General features: G+C 41.3%; 1 protein-coding gene across 1 annotated transcript in view; it reads left to right on the top strand.

Annotated features, from left to right (window-relative positions):
* UNC5D (unc-5 netrin receptor D) overlaps positions 1 to 15,852 on the top strand; it is a 631,871-nt gene extending 616,019 nt beyond the window's left edge. The window contains exon 17 of the mRNA XM_018042118.1: positions 14,107 to 15,852. Within this exon, the coding sequence (XP_017897607.1) occupies positions 14,107 to 14,311 (205 nt within the window). The 3' untranslated portion in view covers positions 14,312 to 15,852. The remainder of the gene's footprint in view (positions 1 to 14,106) is intronic.

Genomic DNA, 18,826 nt, shown 5'->3' with positions numbered 1-18,826 from the left:
TTGAAAAATAGAATGGGTTGGGTATATCCATGTAGTTTCCAGGCCCTGATATCTGTTATGGATTCCTCTGGCCATATTTCATGTGGCATTTGGCCAAGGAAGTGGGAGAAGAGCAAAAATACGACAAGTGTGTGTGACCATTCCCGCCACCACACTCCACCTTTGGGGATGTCATGGGAAAGTCTTACTTTGGTCCTGATCCCATCTACAAGTTTGCTAACTGGGCTGCCGTTGTGGGGGTTTAGACTGTGTTGTCTTGGTACTGGTGAGGGAGCTCAGAGTCTTGAAACCAAGAAGCAGGTTTCTCACACCTCCTCTCCCTACTAGGGTAACCTTAAGCATTATTTAACCCCTAGTAAGGATATGCTCAGGCTTTCCTGGAGGCCCAGTGGTAAAGAATCTGCCTGCCAATGCAGGAGACCTGAGTTCAATCACTGGGGTCAGGAAGATCTCCTGGAGAAGGAAATGGCAATCCACTCCAGTATTCTTGTCTGGGAAATCCCATGGACAGAGGAACCTAGCAGGCTGCGTCCATGGATTGCAAAAGAGTCAGGAATGACTTAGCAACTAAGCAATAACAAAGGATATGCTCAGCCTGAAGAACTGGGTGCCTGAATATAAAAAAGGAAGTTTGAGATGATACTTCCCAGGTCTGAAGGCAGAGGGCTTTAAAATAGGCAAAAGATTACGTGGGCCCCTCCTGTGAGTCTGCTGCTTAAACCAACCGTTAGTCGTTACTGGGCTAATGTTGTGGTTGAGTTGAAAGTAAACTAGAGAGATTCATTAAGGGACTGTCTTACTTTGAGGAGAAAAAGCAGGGGTGAGTCTATTCAGAGCAGCACTGATGAGGAGGCAGCGTTGGGCTCAGCTTGAGGAATGGCAGGGAAAAGGCACTGACGAATCGCGTATCCTGTCGCCTTACCCACCTCGCAGGCCCAGAATGAAAAGAGAACCAGTTTTGCCAGCGCCTTTGCTTTCCCTTCCCTTTGTGTCCCTCACCCACTCCACTCTGGAGACAAAGCCTTATTTTTCTTACTGTTTGGCCTACTCTGTCATTTCCATTTTTTGTTCTTTGTTTTTATAGACATCTTACCTGCCTCTCTCTTCTCTGCAAGGCAGGTAGATGTCTGCCGAGAAAGGGTAGAGGGCCATTCCCTGTTTCAAAGAGATCCAGAATCCAAGAATGCAGGGGCCAACTAGAGAGCAGTCAGAGAGGAAAATCAAGAGAAAACGGAATTGACAGAGACAGGCCCGAGAAGAACACATTCTTGAAAAGGCAGATATTGAAAATGAGAGAATACAAAAATGTATGCGTGTACAGGAGGGAAAAAATTAGGTTGACTTTTTCCCAGCAGCTTTGATAAAGGGTGAGATGTGTCATGTATAACTCATGAACACCATGACTGTGACAGTTTCACTTTCTGATCAGTGTGGGGACAAGTATGAAAAACTTACCCAGAGAATAGAATATGGTCTTAAAAAAAAAAAAAAAGAAATGAACTTTGGGCAGGCACTCAAAATCTCTGTGCAGCAATCCCGGTTCTACAGCTCATATAAGTCTGCCCCCGACACATCACTGACCACCCCTATAATACTTTTTCTACAGATGCAATTCATAGAATTCAAACTACATTAACTCTCTAATCCATTCTGGCAATAAGTTTATGATTTTTAATTCACCATTTACAAGAAAATAATTGCCACAAAATATGAACATGCCCATGGATGCTGTCATTAATTTGCTAAATGAGCGTGCGCATGTCCCTGCCTTGTTCATTTTTTTCTCCACTTAAGAGTAAACACATGAGAACTACAAGGACTGCCTCCAAAGTCATCAATTTCAGACCTTGTACAGCAGGGAAAATGCATCTCAAACTGGGAGACTAACGTGGACATCCTTTTGTGTCTCGGCTATAATGAGCAGTAACAGCTACACAGGGGCACACTGTCCCCTCTAATGTCAGGGTCAAAACACAAGAACATTTGGTGTGCCAGTTTGTTTTTGTTTGCTTCTGTTTCTCCTTGAAAACCCTTTCTCTAGGAAAGCCAAAATGTCCTTAACATCCAAAATTCAAACAACCTACTCTGGAAAGTTTCTACCACAGTTTCAAGAAAATCTCCATTTTCAGTCAATTTTAGTAAGTAAGTGTTAGTCACTCAGTCATGTCCAACTCTTGCAACCCCACAGAGCATATTACACACCAGGCTCCTGTCTCCGTGGAATTCTCTAGGCAGGAATACTGGAGTGGGTTGCCATTTCCTTCTCCAGGGGATCTTCCCTACCCAGGGATCAAAACCAGGTCTTCTGCATTGCAGGTGGATTCTTTACCACCATCTGAGCCTCCAGGGAAGCCTGAATATATATATATGAAAGTGTGTGTGTGTATATCTATATATATATGTGTGTGTATACGTATATATGTGTACGTGTGTATACATATATGCACACATGTATATACACATATATACATACACACATATATATCTTCTCCAGCATGGGAAGAAACATGTGACAGGTGAAGGATATTTTCAGATTTAATTTGTTAAAACTTCTTGTTGCATAATCTGAAATCACTGATCTTGCTCTCTTAGGGTTACAAATAATAGAGTCCTTATTACATTATATAATCATCTGTTGCTAGTGTGATCATTAATGTGTGTTAAAACACAGAAATCTGACATTGTCGACAGGCCAATATAACTGGGTAAGAAGGCTGTTCTGTAGCTTGAGATTTCATCAACCCTGGTATCACAAAAGATCATCACAAGAGTCACTCTTCTGTTAGGGAATTCACCTACCTCTGTCTTGTGATAGCATCTTTACCTGACTCTCCCCTTCCTTTCAATTTCCAAAAGTGAAAAGTTAGTACAGCAGCAGCCCTCAAACCATAAAGGAAGCGTTTCAAACGGAGTGGAGAGAAACAGTGGCTGTTATCATGTTGCCAGTGAAAACATTCTCCTCCTTTTAGTAAATGCAAATGTCACTGATGATAATTTGCCTTTTTGTCAAACAAGTGCCTGCTTAGATCTGAATAGGCAAGAAGATACATGAACTAGTAAGTTAAAGGCTTAGACTGTGAGACATGTCGGGGGGTTTGGAGGGGGGGCGTGCTGTAAGGCAACACAGGTGGCCTTGCAACTTGCCTGGCATATGGATCACGATAAATAAGCCACACAGCCCAGCAAAGAATGTCATAGTTAACAGCTGCAATTACAGATTCTGTGAGCAAACTATTACTCAGAGTCCATACTTACTGCATTTTCAGAGCTGAGATTGCACTTTTATTCTACAAATCCAGCTGCAATAATTCTCCACTTAAGTGCTCTTGGCCACAGCTGATTGGTAGGTGGGTGGGACTAATAAAGAATTGATCACATAGGAGTAGAGGGTAGGGACCTTTGCTGAGAACTAAACTAAGTAATATCAGAAACTAACTGCTTCAGCTAGAAGTACTCACCCATATTTAAATTTTCATAGCATTTTGTATTTTTATGATACTTTTTAAAATTACAGTTAGATATACCTGGATAGTACTTTCTGCTGCTGCTGCTACTGCTAAGTCACTTCAGTCGTGTTCAACTCGGTGTGACCCCATAGACGGCAGCCAACCAGGCTCCACCATCCCTGGGATTCTCCAGACAAGAACACTGGAATGGGTTGCCGTTTCCTTCTCTAATGCATGAAAGTGAAAAGTGAAAGTGAAGTCGCTCAGTCATGCCGACTCTTAGCGGCCCCATGGACTGCAGCCTACCAGGCTCCTCCGTCCATGGGATTTTCCAGGCAAGAATGCTGGAGTGGGTTGCCATTGCCTTCTCCATCGTACTTTCTACTTCTGGGAAAATCAAGAAATTTGCCCTGAATGAATGACACGATCTTTTTCTTTGGATAGTATGCTGCGCTGTGCTTGGTCGTTCAGTCACGTCTGACTCTTTGCAACCCCATGGACTGTAACCCACCAGGATCCTCTGTCCGTGAGGATTTTCCAGGCAAGAATACTGGAGTGGGTTGCCATGCCTTTCTCCAGGGGATTTTCCCAACCGAGGAATTGAACCAGGGTCTCCTGCATTGCAGGCAGGTTCTTTACCAGCTGAGCTACCAGGGAAGCCCTTGGATAGTATACTTGACCTTAAAATCTTGCCTAATAGAATTGATATGAATAAGCATCAAAGGATTTTGAAAGCTGGTCTCAAAAGAGAATTTAGCTATTATTATGGAAGATTCCTGTCTTTCCCCTCAGTACCTGAAATTCTACTATTAGGTCATTCTTCTTTAAGACTTCATGATGATCATATTCCAGAAATCCTTGTGAAAACACAGCAGCGTGACCAAGTTGCTATGGGAACAGATGCTGGATAAAGTGCATGAGATACAAAAGGGTGAGGAGAAGGGAAGCAGCCAGAATGGAAGAAAGGATTCCAAGATGAAATGGAGTAGATAAATTACACTTTATTAAGAGTTTCTCATAATAGTATACTTCTTTGAAGTACTGCTGGAGAAAGGTATTGCTCATTGGTCAGCTGTGTGTTCAATTGTACTTTGGATGTTAATGTTTTTAGATGATGGTGTAGAAACTGCAAGCAAATGACATTTCTCAAGCCTCATGGCTGATCAGTGGTGCTATGATAACTTGTTTTTCCACCAGATCTTTTAACAGGACCTCTAATGAGAAGCAGAATCTTCTCACATTGAGGTCATATCATTTTATTCCCTCTACCCACCCTGTTAATTGGATGCACAGGAGCAGTGAAATGGCCAGAGGGCAGTGGGGAAGGACAGAGGAATGTCACAAGACAGCTTATTAATCTATCTCTGAATAACTTGAGAATTCACTAAAAGTGGAACAGGCCCAGTGCCAGCTTTCTTTGGGGGTAAAGGAAAGAGGAGGAGAAAAGAAAAAGTGATCACAAAATATATACAGAATGCCTGCTTCACAGCAGACTACCAAGTATGGTCACTCAAGGACCCGTGAGACTTTATTTTCACTCTTGTGTTGGGGGATTTGCTAGGATTACACCAAATGAAACTGTCTGGGTTTTGCAGGCTAGCGGTTAGAAAACACATCCTTAACCTTTAAATAATAAAGACAGTGCGAGGCTGCCATTTCAAAAAAAAAAAGCAGTCCTCATAACTCTAAGGCAAATTAATACATGGGGAGATAGAATTCATGACACAGGTCCTTGGAGGCAAAGTATGATAAACCTCAAATCACATTTTCTGGTTCTGGCCCAGTAGACCTCTGCCGAGTCTGAATTTGAAGAGCCCTCAGTGTGAAGCCAGAGAGACCCAACACAGCCAAGTGGTGGGTGTTCAGGCTTCATCCCAGTTAAGGTAATGACTCATGAAACTGCCTACTAATACGAATCTGAAAACAGCCTGGGGCCAGTTTAGCCATGAACAAACCATATATACAGTTTGTAAGTGGCAGGTTTTTCTCCTAAAGGCAATATGCGAGAGAAGCTGTTTCTGCCCCTCCCAGAGAACCAACGGAGAAGGCAATGGCACCCCACTCCAGATTTTCCAGCCGGGAAAATCCCATGGACGGAGGAGCCTGGTGGGCTGCAGTCCATGGGGTCGTGAAGAGTCGGACACAACTGAGCAACTTCACTTTCACTTTCCACTTTCATGCACTGGAGAAGGAAATGGCAACCCACTCCAGTGTTCTTGCTTGGAGGATCCCAGGGATGAGGGAGCCTGGTGGGCTGCCATCTATGGGGTCGCACAGAGTCGGGCAAGACTGAAGCGACTTAGCAGCAGCAGCAGAGAACCAAAGTGGTGCTCCCACTCTAAGCTGCAGGAGCGGTGACAGGGGCATTCTATTCCTTTTATGCAAGGGGTGAGTTTGCACTGGTCTTTGAAGGACTAAGTTTCCCTTCTTTCTTTAGTCACTAAGTCATGTCTGACTCTTTTGTAACAGCGGGGACTATGGCCCACCAGGCTCCCCTGTTCATGGGACCTTCTAGGCAATAATACTGGAGTGGGTTGCCATTCCCTTCTCCAGGGGATCTTCCTGACCCAGGGATTGAACCCACGTCTCCTGCATTGGCAGGTCGGTTCTGTACCATTGAGCCACCAGGGAAGCCCTATCCCTTAAGTTAATGTAATTTTCAGAAAAGATGGGCATGCCCAAGCCCCTTTATAGTGGAAATCATTCTCTTCGTGGGTTTATCTCAAGCGGTAGTACAAATGCTGACAAAGTCAGAATCCCTGGATTTTACTGTCTTCATAATTGGAGAAAATGAAATTATGGGGAGGATTTTACTAATTCATTAAATAATCCTTTAATAAAGTACTTAACTATTTCTTTTCAGTATGTGTGAAGATTTATTTAAACACATTGAGTATTTTTCAAATGGAAAAGTATCACTGTTTCTCCCTTTCCCCCTTCAGGATTAGTACCATGGTCTTTTATCTTGGAACAAATAGTGGTCTTTCTCCTCTCTCCTCAGGATTCTTGAAAATATCTCAGTGTTATTGAAGAAGAACTTTAAATGAGACGTATTTTTCCATGCTATATCCCCATTCAAAGAAATCTGAGCTTTGCTTTTGCAGTTTTCACTGCCATTCACTGCCAAATATGAGCAATTGTCAGAGGCTTATAATGAATGAAGCTGGAGAGCTGAAAACAGAGTCTACAACTGGCTTTATTCCTTTTGGCAGCTCACTGGGGGTCCTGAAGGCTCCAAGGCTTACATCCATTTTCTAAAGAAGGAAGAATCCTTGCTAGTCCCTTTCAGGAGCCAGATAATGGAATAAGCAAAAGGAAGAACTATTAATATTAATTTTATTGCCAGATTAATTGGCCCAAAATAATTAATGCACCACCCTTAGGGCACAACAGGGTGGAACTCAGCATGTTTTCAACTGCCTTTATGTTTTCCCCTTGGGTTCCACATACCAGCTTCCTTTCATGTGAAGGCACGGGGATAGAGGGGGGCATTGGTCGGGGGGGTGGTGGAGAGGCAGAGGTGATATGATGATGAGCATCTTTTGCCTATTCTTTAGGAAGTGAATCAGACTTGGTTTATCCTAAAAGCTGCTCTGCTGTTTGAGTGGCCAGTGAGGATGAAATCTGGGGATGAAAGCTTGATGAATTGAGCAAATGCTTATGCTGTGTCCAATTACTGTTATTCAGTATAAATGGTTTTTCTCTTCTATTTGCATTTAAAGAACCATATGGAGATTGTTTTTGGTCACATAAGAGGTTTTCATTAAATGAGACAATTAGGATGATAGCAGGGATATTAATTTTTTTTTTCATTATGACTATGTTTCAATTCCCTGTTTGGTACTATACAGTAGGATTATGCACCCTTCTTGTAATGATGTCTCCCAATTTATTATAGGCAGCTTAACTTAGTTTTCACTTTGTATGCTGCCAAACTATTCAGAAAGAAGATATTTTTTAGAAAAAGTGGACATAGGTATAAATGGCAATGGTTTATAGAATAGAAACAAATTTGTTGCCTCCGTGTTACAGGTGCAAGTGGTTCCCTGCTACTTGCAAGTGTTGAGTGACCCCCTAAATTCTGCATGAAAGTATTGCATGTGCCTGTGATGAGGCATCTTCCGTGCTAAAAGATGTGAAGCTGCAGCTCAGATGTGGTCCCCTACTAGATTCATTCATTCTCACAATTAGTTACAAAGAAGAGCTGGCAGCTTTCAAATAGGCATATCAACCCCCTGGTAGCAAGGCTCTTGAGTCACTAAAATAGAGGCTTTGTTATCTGGAATTCAGAATGAAAGGCAGTCCCTTATAGGTCACACATAGTCAAGATAGAACTAAGATGCTAAGACAGGCAGACTCCAGCTTTAAGCACACACGTGCCCTGGGTAGCTCTTTCTGCCTGTATGTCCCCAGGGCTCACACAGAGCCTCAGACCTGTGCCTCCTCCATTACTGTTATCTGATCTTTCTGTTAACTGACTGAGGATTTAGATGTTACTATTCCCTAAGATGTTTGTATTTGAATACTTCTTTCAAGTACTAAAGAAAGGCTGGTATCTTTCGCTTCACACCTAGACACTTTGCCTTTTCATAAAATGAGCCCTGGGTTGCAACAGTAAATGGCAGAATTTTATCATTAGATCCTCAATTCTCTCCTCCTCTCTGTACCCAAAAATGGGAACAGAAAGCACAGTAATTATTTCCAAAAAATTCTCAAATCTAACCTAATTTCCAACTAACATGGTCATTAGTCTGAGGCTGTATTTTGAAAACTGAGATTGTATATTAAAATTTGGTGGTTGACCCATATACACCATTATAAGCTGGCCTGTGTCTAACTAGTGAAATTGCTAACGATTTATGTTCTCAATTCTGCCTTGGCTTCCACATAAAGAATGGAATTTTAATTGGGGATGAGGGACAACAGAGTAAGGAAGACTCAGGAAGATGAAATTAACCATAGTAATAAAACATCTCCCTCAGGCGCTCAGGTGAATAGAAAGCTTGTAGGGGCAACAAAACAAAATTAAATAAACTATTACTGCTTAATGAATGTACATGGATAAATCTATCTAGGTGTCTTAGCATGTACTTTTTATGGTTTATCTGGCTTCTTTCAGTGAGCGTTCCAAAGGAAAAGATGAGGTCATTGAGTCTACAGGATTTAGAACAAAAGAATTGAAGACAAAGGGTGATTCTAAAGTAAATTCCAAAGATTTAGAGTAGGTAATCTTATCTATACAGTATGCAGGTCTTCCCTGATAGCTCATTCGGTTAAGAATCCACCTGCAATGCAGGAGACCCAGGATTCCTGAATCAGGAAGATCCACTCAGAAGGGATAGGCTACCCACTCCAGTGTTCTTGGGCTTCCCTTGTGGCTCAGCTGGTTAAAGAATCTACCTGCAATGCGGGAGACCTGGGTTCGATCCCTGGGTTGGAAAGATCCCCTGGAGAAGGCGAAGGGTGCCCACTCCAGTATTCTGGCCTGGAGAATTCCATGGACTACATAGTCCATGGGGTTGCAAAGAGTCAGATATGACTGAACAACTTTCACTTTCACACAATATGTAGCGTCTTTCAGTTCAGTTCAGTCGCTCAGTCGTGTCCGACTCTTTGCGACCCCATGAACTGCAGCACGCCAGGCCTCCCTGTCCATCACCATCTCCCGGAGTTCACTCAGACTCACGTCCATCGAGTCTATGATGCCATCCAGCCATCTCATCCTCTGTCGCCCCCTTCTTCTCCTGCCCCTAACCCCTCCCAGCATCAGAGTCTTTTCCAATGAGTCAACTCTTCACATGAGGTGGCCAGAGTACTGGAGCTTCAGCTTTAGCATCATTCCTTCCAAAGAAATCCCAGGGTTGATCTCCTTCAGAATGGACTGGTTGGATCTCCTTGCAGTCCAAGGGACCCTCAATAGTCTTCTCCAACACCACAGTTCAAAAGCATCAATTCTTCGGCGCTCAGCCTTCTTCACAGTCCAACTCTCACATCCATACATGACCACAGGAAAAACCATAGCCTTGACTAGATGGACCTTAGTCGGCAAAGCAATGTCTCTGCTTTTGAATATACTATCTAGGTTGGTCATAACTTTTCTTCCAAGACTAAGCGTCTTTTAATTTCATGGCTGCTATTTTTCAGAATTATCTTAGTCGATCAGAATTTGAAAAGCCTATGACAAAAGATTCACTGCATAAAAAAGTAACAATTTGAAGCATCTAAGACCAGCATAATAAACACTGACTTCTTTAAACATTTTTCAAAGAGAAAGGAAAAAATTGTTTTGTTGGAGTCATCCACCTGAATTTCAAGATGTCTGTTTTTGCCAAATGTTCCTTTTTCATTTCCAAAAAAAAGAAAAACAAAAACACTCAGGAAATCAACTATTGCTATGAATTCTATTTTCTAGTATTAGCAGCATTTCCTGAATCATGTTTGCATTTACCTGCCAGTGTTCAAATGTACCAGCATTATTATGAAGAGAAATGGGTCACACAGATAGGGATCAAAATAATTTCAAAAGGGAAGTAGGAAGATAACCAAATGGATATATGGTATACCCATTTTCAAAAATATCATAATACATTTGCACACATGTAAGTAGTAAAATGGGGTTTCTCTAGTGGCTCAGATGGTAAAGAATTTGCCTGCAATGCAGGAGAACTGAGTTCCATCCCTGGGTCGGGCTTATCCCCTGGAGAAGGAAATGGCAACCCACTCCAGTATTCTTGCCTGGGAAATCCCATGGACAGAGGAGCCTGGTGGACTATAATCCATGGGGTCACGAAGAATTGGACACAACTGAGCAACAAACACTTAAGCAGTAAAATAATCCAGCTATCTTTGAGAAATAGTCTGTGTGTCCCCAGTCTTTTTGGCGCCAGAGACCAGTTTCATGGAAGATCATTTTTCCATGGATTGGGGACAGGAGGCAGGGGATGGTTTCAGGGAAATTCAAGTGCATTACATTTATTGTGCACTTTATTTCTATTATTATTGCATCAGTTCCATCTCAGATCATCGGGCATCAAATCTCAGAGGTTAGGGCCTCCTGGCCTATAGCTGTAGCACTCTAGGGTCTTTTGTCTATTAATTATCCTGGGGTAGACAGGTAAGTATAGTTTAATGGGATGTCTGTTTATCCCAAAGCTGACTGAATCATTTTTAATAAGGCTGATATGCTGCTACATGTATCTACTAAAATTAAGTGGAATTTGAGATTTGTGTGTATTGCCGAGTGTACTTGTATAAATTGAGAGCATCAATCTGAAACATGCTTTGGGGAGCACATTTAACTTGCTACAATATGTTCAGAGATCCGTGCCAAGGGAGAGTTCTATTTCTGCCTTTTTGATCATTTAGCTTCCTGTAGCCCTGGGTGCCTAGTCTGCACATGGGGGCATGTGCAGGGCTTCTAAGAACCCAGTGCCTGACAAGACTCATCCTGCAGCCTTGCTGTTCTTCCTCCAGGCAGGTGTGCTTATAACAGCTTCGCACCGCGGCAGCATCTATGAATATTCTGAATGGTTTGTTGGGACAAGGATTAATCCCAACCTCCAAAACATTTTCTTCTGCCTCTCCTAAAGTTTTGTTTTTACATTTCATGCCCAGATCATCTTCTCATGTCAAACGTCAAAGCTCCCCCAGCAGTTACAAAGGATAAAGATCTCAGAGTGGTTGGAACAGGGCATGTGGCTCAGGGACCCCAGCAACTTCAACCGTCTAGGGCTTATTTTCAGCACCAGATGAATAGTCAGTTTCATCTTCTCTCAAATGGCTACTACACATCTGGAAGTCTAGTTTGAGTTAAACGACAAAACATGGGATGTCATCGGCACCATGACCTACAGGCCAAATCTGGCCCAGCACCTGCTTTTCTAGCCCCAGAGCTAGAATGGTTTCAGGAGAATACGCAAGAGTGATATGGTGTGATATGTGAAAACTATGACATCCAAATTTCAGTGTCTCTATAAATAAAGTTTCAATTGGAACACACTCACACCCTTTCACTGACACATTGCCAATAGCTACTTTCCCACTGCAGTGGCAAAGTTGAGTAGCTGTTGTAGAGACCAGATGTGGTCCCTACAGTTAAAAATATTTCCTCTGTGGGCCTTTAAAGAAATAGTTTGTCACCCATGGTATAGAATAATGGGTAGCTGTGGGGTTAATAGGATCACGAGGATTCCAGTCACTCCCCCAGACCTGAGTCCATTATTCATCAGTAGCAAATACAAAATATAAACCCTCAATAGTATGAGAAATTTGTACTTCTTTTTGTGGTGCTTGCCAGCATTTGTCTTCCTTTGAAATGACATCGGAGAGCATACAGAATTATTTCCCCCATGTCACAAATGTGTGTCAGTGGTCATTATTCTCAAATTACATAGATACAAATTAGTACACAGCCCACCTAGAATCCAGTCACACCTCTCAGTTTTTGCTCCTTTTTCAGCTATTTCTCCAGTTTGTAATCTGCTTGAACACTGGGTGGGATGTGCCCGTTCATGTATAGACCTGGAGATATAGCGCCTTTTCCCACAAACAGCTCCCTACAGGTAGGAGGAAGTGGCAGCATTCAAAGCAATGTTTTAAGTAAAAGGAACCAGGATCCCTTCAACCATGGAAACAATATTTGCTTTGCTATTTCTAGTAGTGTAGAAATAACTATACTGGATTCCAGGGCCAACTGTGGGGGGAGGGCAGTGGGAGCAAGAAGGAAGGAAAGAGAAGATAAAAGGAAAAGCAAGTAGAATTATTTTTTAGTCTGGGCTTCTCCCTCTCTCAAACTAAGATTCAGATGTATTGGAAAGTGTCTGTCGTACCCTGATATTTGTGCTGTTGGCAATCAACTAGCTTTAAGTAGTCTGTTCAGACTTTTGAACAAAATAGAACTTTATTCACTCAAAATTACTGTGCATGCATTGCTTATAAATGATAATGAGCCCTTAAAAACTTGTCTTCTCTTGCAACTGCTCTTGGCTCTAGGAGTCTACTTTGTGATTACATGCTGAGTCTGATGATCGAAAGTCATACCATCTTCAAGATAGGCAAATCTTCGTTGGTACTTGGGGAAATCTTTTCAATTCATCAGAATTCTACCATGACATTTCTATCCTTGCTGTAAAAGTACCTCTGAAAACCTGTGACCTTTAATCCTCTGTGTGGTCTCAGTCTTCAGTAGCAAAGTTATTGTCCAAAAGGTTATCATTTGTTTTCGCTGAAAATCTCATATCATCTGAAACAAGCTCCAAGCAATCAATTACTCAGTTGATAGATATTGAATAAATACCTGTCACAGTATTACGATCAGTGTTGTTGCAGAATCAGAAAATGATTAGCTATGGCCCTTCCAAGTGTCTGCAATCACACTGAGAAGGCAGAGCTCACAAACATGGAATATATACATATGCATATGCATATATACATATATATATATGAGTGTTACTCACATGAAAATGTAAGCAGAAGCATAAAGAGAAAAATAATAAGTCATGTTGAGCAGAGAGATGAGAATTGTCTATAAGATGTTACTGAAAAACCTGACTGAACCTTCTGGCCAACCCAGCACAATCCGGGCCTTATAAGAGTGTAGGATGTTCATAAACAGAGGGGAAAGAGGGAAAGTGGGCATTTCCTAGCAACAGAATTCACTGGATGAAGGCAAGGAGAAAAGCGTTACCTCGGTCAGCGTTAATGGCTCAAAGAAAAAAAAGAATATGGAGGGAAAATACATATATAGCCATAGCTAGGATGAGGCCAGACCAAGGCAGGCAGTGAAAACAGGTAGATACCTGATGACTGAAGAAACAAACAGGAGACATTAGAGAGTTTGGAGCTCTAACGAGCTGGAAGGCGTTTGCTGAGATTCAACTGTAAATTCAATAGAGCATAAATAATGAAGCTGCTGAGTTTGTCAGAAAGAAAGAGAAGACTCAAAAATAAATGTCCTAGTGTGAGAGATTAGAAGAATAGCTGTAGTTACTGGGATGCTTTTTTGCTTTTTTGATTCCTTTTTTAATGGGTAGAATATTTGTTACTAGAATGGGGGCCAGGAGGAGGCGTGGAGATTATACTGATTCGCACTGAGTCTGCGGAGGAAGACTGATACCTAATTGGAGCAGTCCCTTGGTCATTTAGAAAGTCTGTCACTAGCTCACATTAACCTAGAAGACAGGAGGTGCCGATTTAGACACTGTCCACTGGAGTTGACAACTAGTCCATTTGGTATATGAGCCCAAGGAATCACAGATAAAATCTTGACAGCCCGTATAATCACTGTGGGAGGCATAAAGAAGTGTCGGATATTTTGGAAAAAAATAATAGGAGTTATATCATCACATAAGTTAGTGGAACAGAGCTTTTTAAGAGGGTGTTCAAGAGAGAAACACGCTCACACACACACACACACAACTCAAGGAAGGTGAGGACCAAGAAGACACTTACAGGATAAGAAGGTCATTGGAAACCCTCCAAAGCACAGTTTCAGTGGAGTGATCGGATACAGACTAGACCATCCCCAGGTCTACTTTAATGGAGCTCTTTCGTAAAATAATAGCTCTTACAGTTCATTTCTAATTCCCTTATAACGATTGTATATGTTCCTTTATTTCTGTTTATTTTTGCCTTGTCATTTTGTTTCTTCAATTCTGTCTAGGAATTTGTCTTATTTTGCTACACAAAGTAGCCCGTCTGCTGTCATTTTGAACCTGTGGGAAGCTCGTCATCAGCACGATGGTGACCTTGACTCCCTGGCCTGTGCCCTTGAAGAGATTGGAAGGACACACACGAAACTCTCGAACATTGCGGAATCCCAGCTTGATGAAGCCGACTTCAACTACAGCAGGCAAAACGGACTCTAGCCCACTTCCTCTCCTGAGAGAGTGACGGCCAGCTTTGGGACATTTGCTTTCAATGGGAAAGAAAGAGGCAGCTTTCTGCCCAGTGGCATTGGGGAGTTCAGCCTTCATTTATAATCAGTCAACATCCCCGATTGAAGACACTGAATTTGATATAAGTAAAATATCTTGGTAGGGAAAAGTACTAGCTCTCTTAAACATAAGACGGTTCTACAGTCTCCTCTGAATCCATACTTGGGTTCACACTTGAGGGACTGCTCAGATTTGGAGTGACAAGGATAAAGTGAGATAACTGTGGGGAAAGATGAGCTGTAACAAAGCTGGGAAGCAGAGGTTAAATCAGTGCATGTTTTGAAACAGATTTTTAATGATGCACCCCCAAAGGACCGGCTGATGCTGGTACCAGACTGTCAAGAGTTTTCTAACCAACTGGCATGGGCGATGTTGGCAATCAGTGTAAACTGGCTTTTAGAAGTGAAGCAGGGTTGCCAACTCATTTGTAGACTTCAACGGTGTCAAGAAGGGCATTTAGAATTTTGAATCTGAGTACACCACACCAGCACCAATTCCCTATCTATCCCAGCCACTCACTAGGTCGAGAAGTAAGAGAGACCACACGCTCATCTTGCAGCATACCTACCCCACCTTCATTTTCTCCAAGGACAAATCTATCCACATTCTTTCTTCCCCTTACACTAGGGGAGAAGTTTCAAGGAACATAGACTTTTCAGTATGGGAATTTATTTTTTCTAGCTTAACTCAACAGAACCATCTCTAATTCTCAGCCAAGCCACTCAAGTTGCAAGTTATTAGAACACAGCTTATGCACAGATTTAGAGACTAGAGAGGTCAAGTCAGATCCAAGGAAACATGAATGCAGATGCCACAGGCCTCAAGCTGTCATTCTAGGGTGCAGGCGTTGATTTAGTTCCCCAGCATGGTGCTTATGAAGGGATGAGGGGTTTCAGGGTCCTTTACAATCCAGTTCTTGAATTTTCCAGCCTTTTGGTACTGTGTTCATACAAAATCTCTCCATAGAGACTATAGGTCATCCTCGTTTTGCCTCTTAAGAAATTAGCAAATGGTCTTTGCTCTAAACGTTATCCAACTACATAGACATGAGGAATACTTCTACCAATGTCTCAAACTACACACGTTGTTCAGAGAGCCTTCACGCTCCAATAATTCAACCTTCTTGCGTATGTTTTCTTTAAGGACCATTAACATAGTGTACTATGTTTGAAATGAAAGGCAACAATATTGTGGAGAATTGAAATCCACAGATAGTACATGACCCCCATCTTAACACTTCACTCCATCTTTTATCCTGTTTAATTATTTTTGACAAAATATCCTGGTGGACTAAAGATGAACAGATTTGCTCCTGTTCATTTAGTGGATGTTTTAATTAGCTGTCCAGAATCAGGACAGCCAAAGTCAAGGACCTAGATTAACCCACTACCTAGCGGTTGACTCCATTAGAATGAAAATAGGGAATGGGGGAGATGGGAAATACTTGGCAGTAGAGATGCAGCCAATTTTTTAAACAACATAGATCCCATGTTTAAAAAAATGAATCTCTACCTAAGTGAAAAACGACCAAAATTAAGGTGAATTTACAATACCCTGGGTAAGGCTTTGAAGAACTCTTTAATGTGTTGGCCATTTTCTCTAATGAATATGTGGTACAAAGGTCCCTCGTATTTGATAGAAGGCTTTGCTACATGAAATTCAAAAGCATCTTGCTTTTCTCAGGAACCAAAGGTATATTATATAGAACAAGTCCTCCTAGAACTGTTGAACATATTTTCAAAATACCACACCTCCATCAGGAAAACACTTTTTTGCTAGTGTACTCAAGTTGTTTATTCCTTCTAGGAGCAAAACAGAGAACGTGCAAAAGTGTAAATCATTTGCTACCCCTGATATGATTTGAGATAGAAGTGGAAACTGATGGTCAATCTCCCAAAATAAACCTGAGGGTTGATTGGCATAGGTGTTAGACAGAAAGAATCTGCACTGAACTGCTGAATGCAAACTTAAACACAGTGTAGAGCTTATATTGTTATCCATCTTGGATGATTTTTGTTTTAAATATCCTACCCATTTTTCCTCTTCTCTTCTAATTGGCCTTTTAATTGTTTCATCTATTCTATGAATCCACACAGATCTTTTTTAGATTTTTGATACATTTTTTATATTTTAAAACAGATGGAAAATGTCAATGTTTTCCCTCGAATCTATCTAGATTGTTTTAAGAAAAGAATTTATTATCAATTCCTGTCTAGAATTTCCTCCATTTTCTTTTTTTTTTTTTTTTGGCCTGAATTTTATAAATAAGTGTGATAAAGGAAGCAAAAAATCATAATTCACCTCAAATTTCAGCCCAAAGTTCAAATCCACCTTTCAATCCATTGTTTCCTCTTTACATTTCTCATTTCTTCCAGGATCCCATGTAGGATTTCTACAGGTTTTCTACAGTAGGAGATTCTGTGGCCATTGCAGGTCAGGATTGCACACTATTTTATAATAGAATTCCAAAGAGAACCCATATTGTTGAGATTTACAGACCAAGATGTGTTTGTGTGTGGCAGAAGAGGATGAAACTGCGCATCAGATAGACTTAGCTGGTGCTTGAACTTGTGGTTATTCACTGCAACCTAAACCCTGGTTTGACTTAACACTTTCCTATCATCTTGCCTTTCTTGAAAGGGATTCACTCAGTCTAAGCACTTACACTCAAAAGTCTTATTGTCCTAGAGCAAAATGAAACAATAAAGGTGGTCTTTCATACTTGGTAGGCGACTTAAAATTTTTACAGGATAGCCCACTTAATGCCAAATCTTTCAATGCTCAAATGCATCTAAGTCTAATAGCCCAGCTTTAAACATGACTTAAAAGGAGCCACCAAAACGCTACATTTCCCAGCTTCACGAGACTGCAGCCCCATAAAGGTAATTTACAGTTTTTAGAGCATTGCTTGTGCAGTCTTCCAGGCTTACATTAAAAATCCTTTAAGCCAAAAGGAAGCTCACTCTATGGATTTAAATGCAAACTTCATTTACCGGTGCAGGAAGTCTCATAAAACTCAGATGTACTCCCACAAAAATTTTATTGGCCTTTTTGTAAGAGATGAATAGGAATTGACAGTTCTCTTGAAAGAGGAGAACTTCTCTCTTTTCTATTATTTTTATTTCCAACTACAGGTGTTCTCCTTTGCCACAGTCCCTGTTATTTTCTTTTCAGTTGACTTTGAGAGAAGTTATGAAGTCAACTCACTAAACTGGGTTCTCGTTGGATTAAAAGTTCTGGATGTATTATAACAGTTTCCCTTGATAGAAATTCTCAACATCGGGATTGATAAGAGAATATTAAAAAGAATAGAATTGGTTGAAGATGGTATTGTCCACTTTGCAAACATCTGACCAGTCTACCTGTGAATTTCAAAATGTTGCAGAATCTTTTGATATGCTTTGGGTTTTCTTTTTTCGCCATCTTCCCTTCGATTTCTTAATCCCCCTGTAAAGGTGTTGAGTCAGATGTGTTAAAGGTGAAGTTCTCTCAGAGGGTCTTTGTTCCAGATCCGTGAAGGTCACAGGAACTATGAAGGAGCTGAGAAACGGCTTTTCTGGCCCACTGTGTGGCCCATTTCCATTAATTTTCCTCATGAAACATTGCAGAGTTCTGAATCCTTGGTAACTCCCATTGACTGGACCAGAGGTGACACCCACAGCAATGGGAGAACAAAATATTGTCCTGCAGATAGCGACACATTCTATGATCCCTTGGTGTTAGTTGCCATAGTGCTGTATTTACAATTGATGCTTTAGCCAAACGCTGAATGGCCACTGTTTCTGCCGTTTCCACTGTTTTGTCTGCATAGAACTTTCCTGAACTACAAGCAAAAATGTATTTTGTCAAATGTCACAAAGTGAAAATGTTACTAATCTTAGGTGTGTTGCATATTTTGTGTTTTTACTTTCCAAACTTCTTTCAAAAGCTGCAGTTATAAAGCTGTTTGGCTGTGTTGACAGCATGTGGTGTTTTTGCAAAAGCAATTCTAGGAGAGCCAGTGTCTACCATGGACTCCTCACATCCCCAGTTCCAAGCTTGTCAACAAAACCGAGAAGGCAATTCGTGTGCTGTTATTTTTTTCAAGAAAGAAAAGGGGATGGAAATCAGACCTGGCTGTTAGTCACTAGTGTGTAGTACTGTGATCTGAAGTAGGAAATTTAACTCACATAGAATAATTGTGGTTTTTGAAGCAGCTACTTTGATTTTTCCTTTTGCTGTGAAGATCATGGATTTGGAATGTCCTCACGAGGTGGGCCTAAGACAGTGACACTGAACCCCGTGTCTTGGAACCCACCCTCCATCTGAACCCAAAGATTAAAAAGGCAGTAAGCTTCATGTTTAGGCCAGAGATGCAGAAAGTTCCTCCCCCATCCCTAATATTGAGTTTGGCAAGGGGTACTTCTTTTCTTTTCCAAAAAGTTAAATGAGAAACTATATCACTAA

The sequence above is a fragment of the Capra hircus genome, chromosome 27, assembly GCF_001704415.2.
Source record: "Capra hircus breed San Clemente chromosome 27, ASM170441v1, whole genome shotgun sequence".
In the NCBI taxonomy this organism is placed as follows: Eukaryota; Metazoa; Chordata; class Mammalia; order Artiodactyla; family Bovidae; genus Capra; species Capra hircus.
Note: the sequence above shows the minus strand (reverse complement) of the source record. Positions and strands in the feature narration are given on the sequence as shown.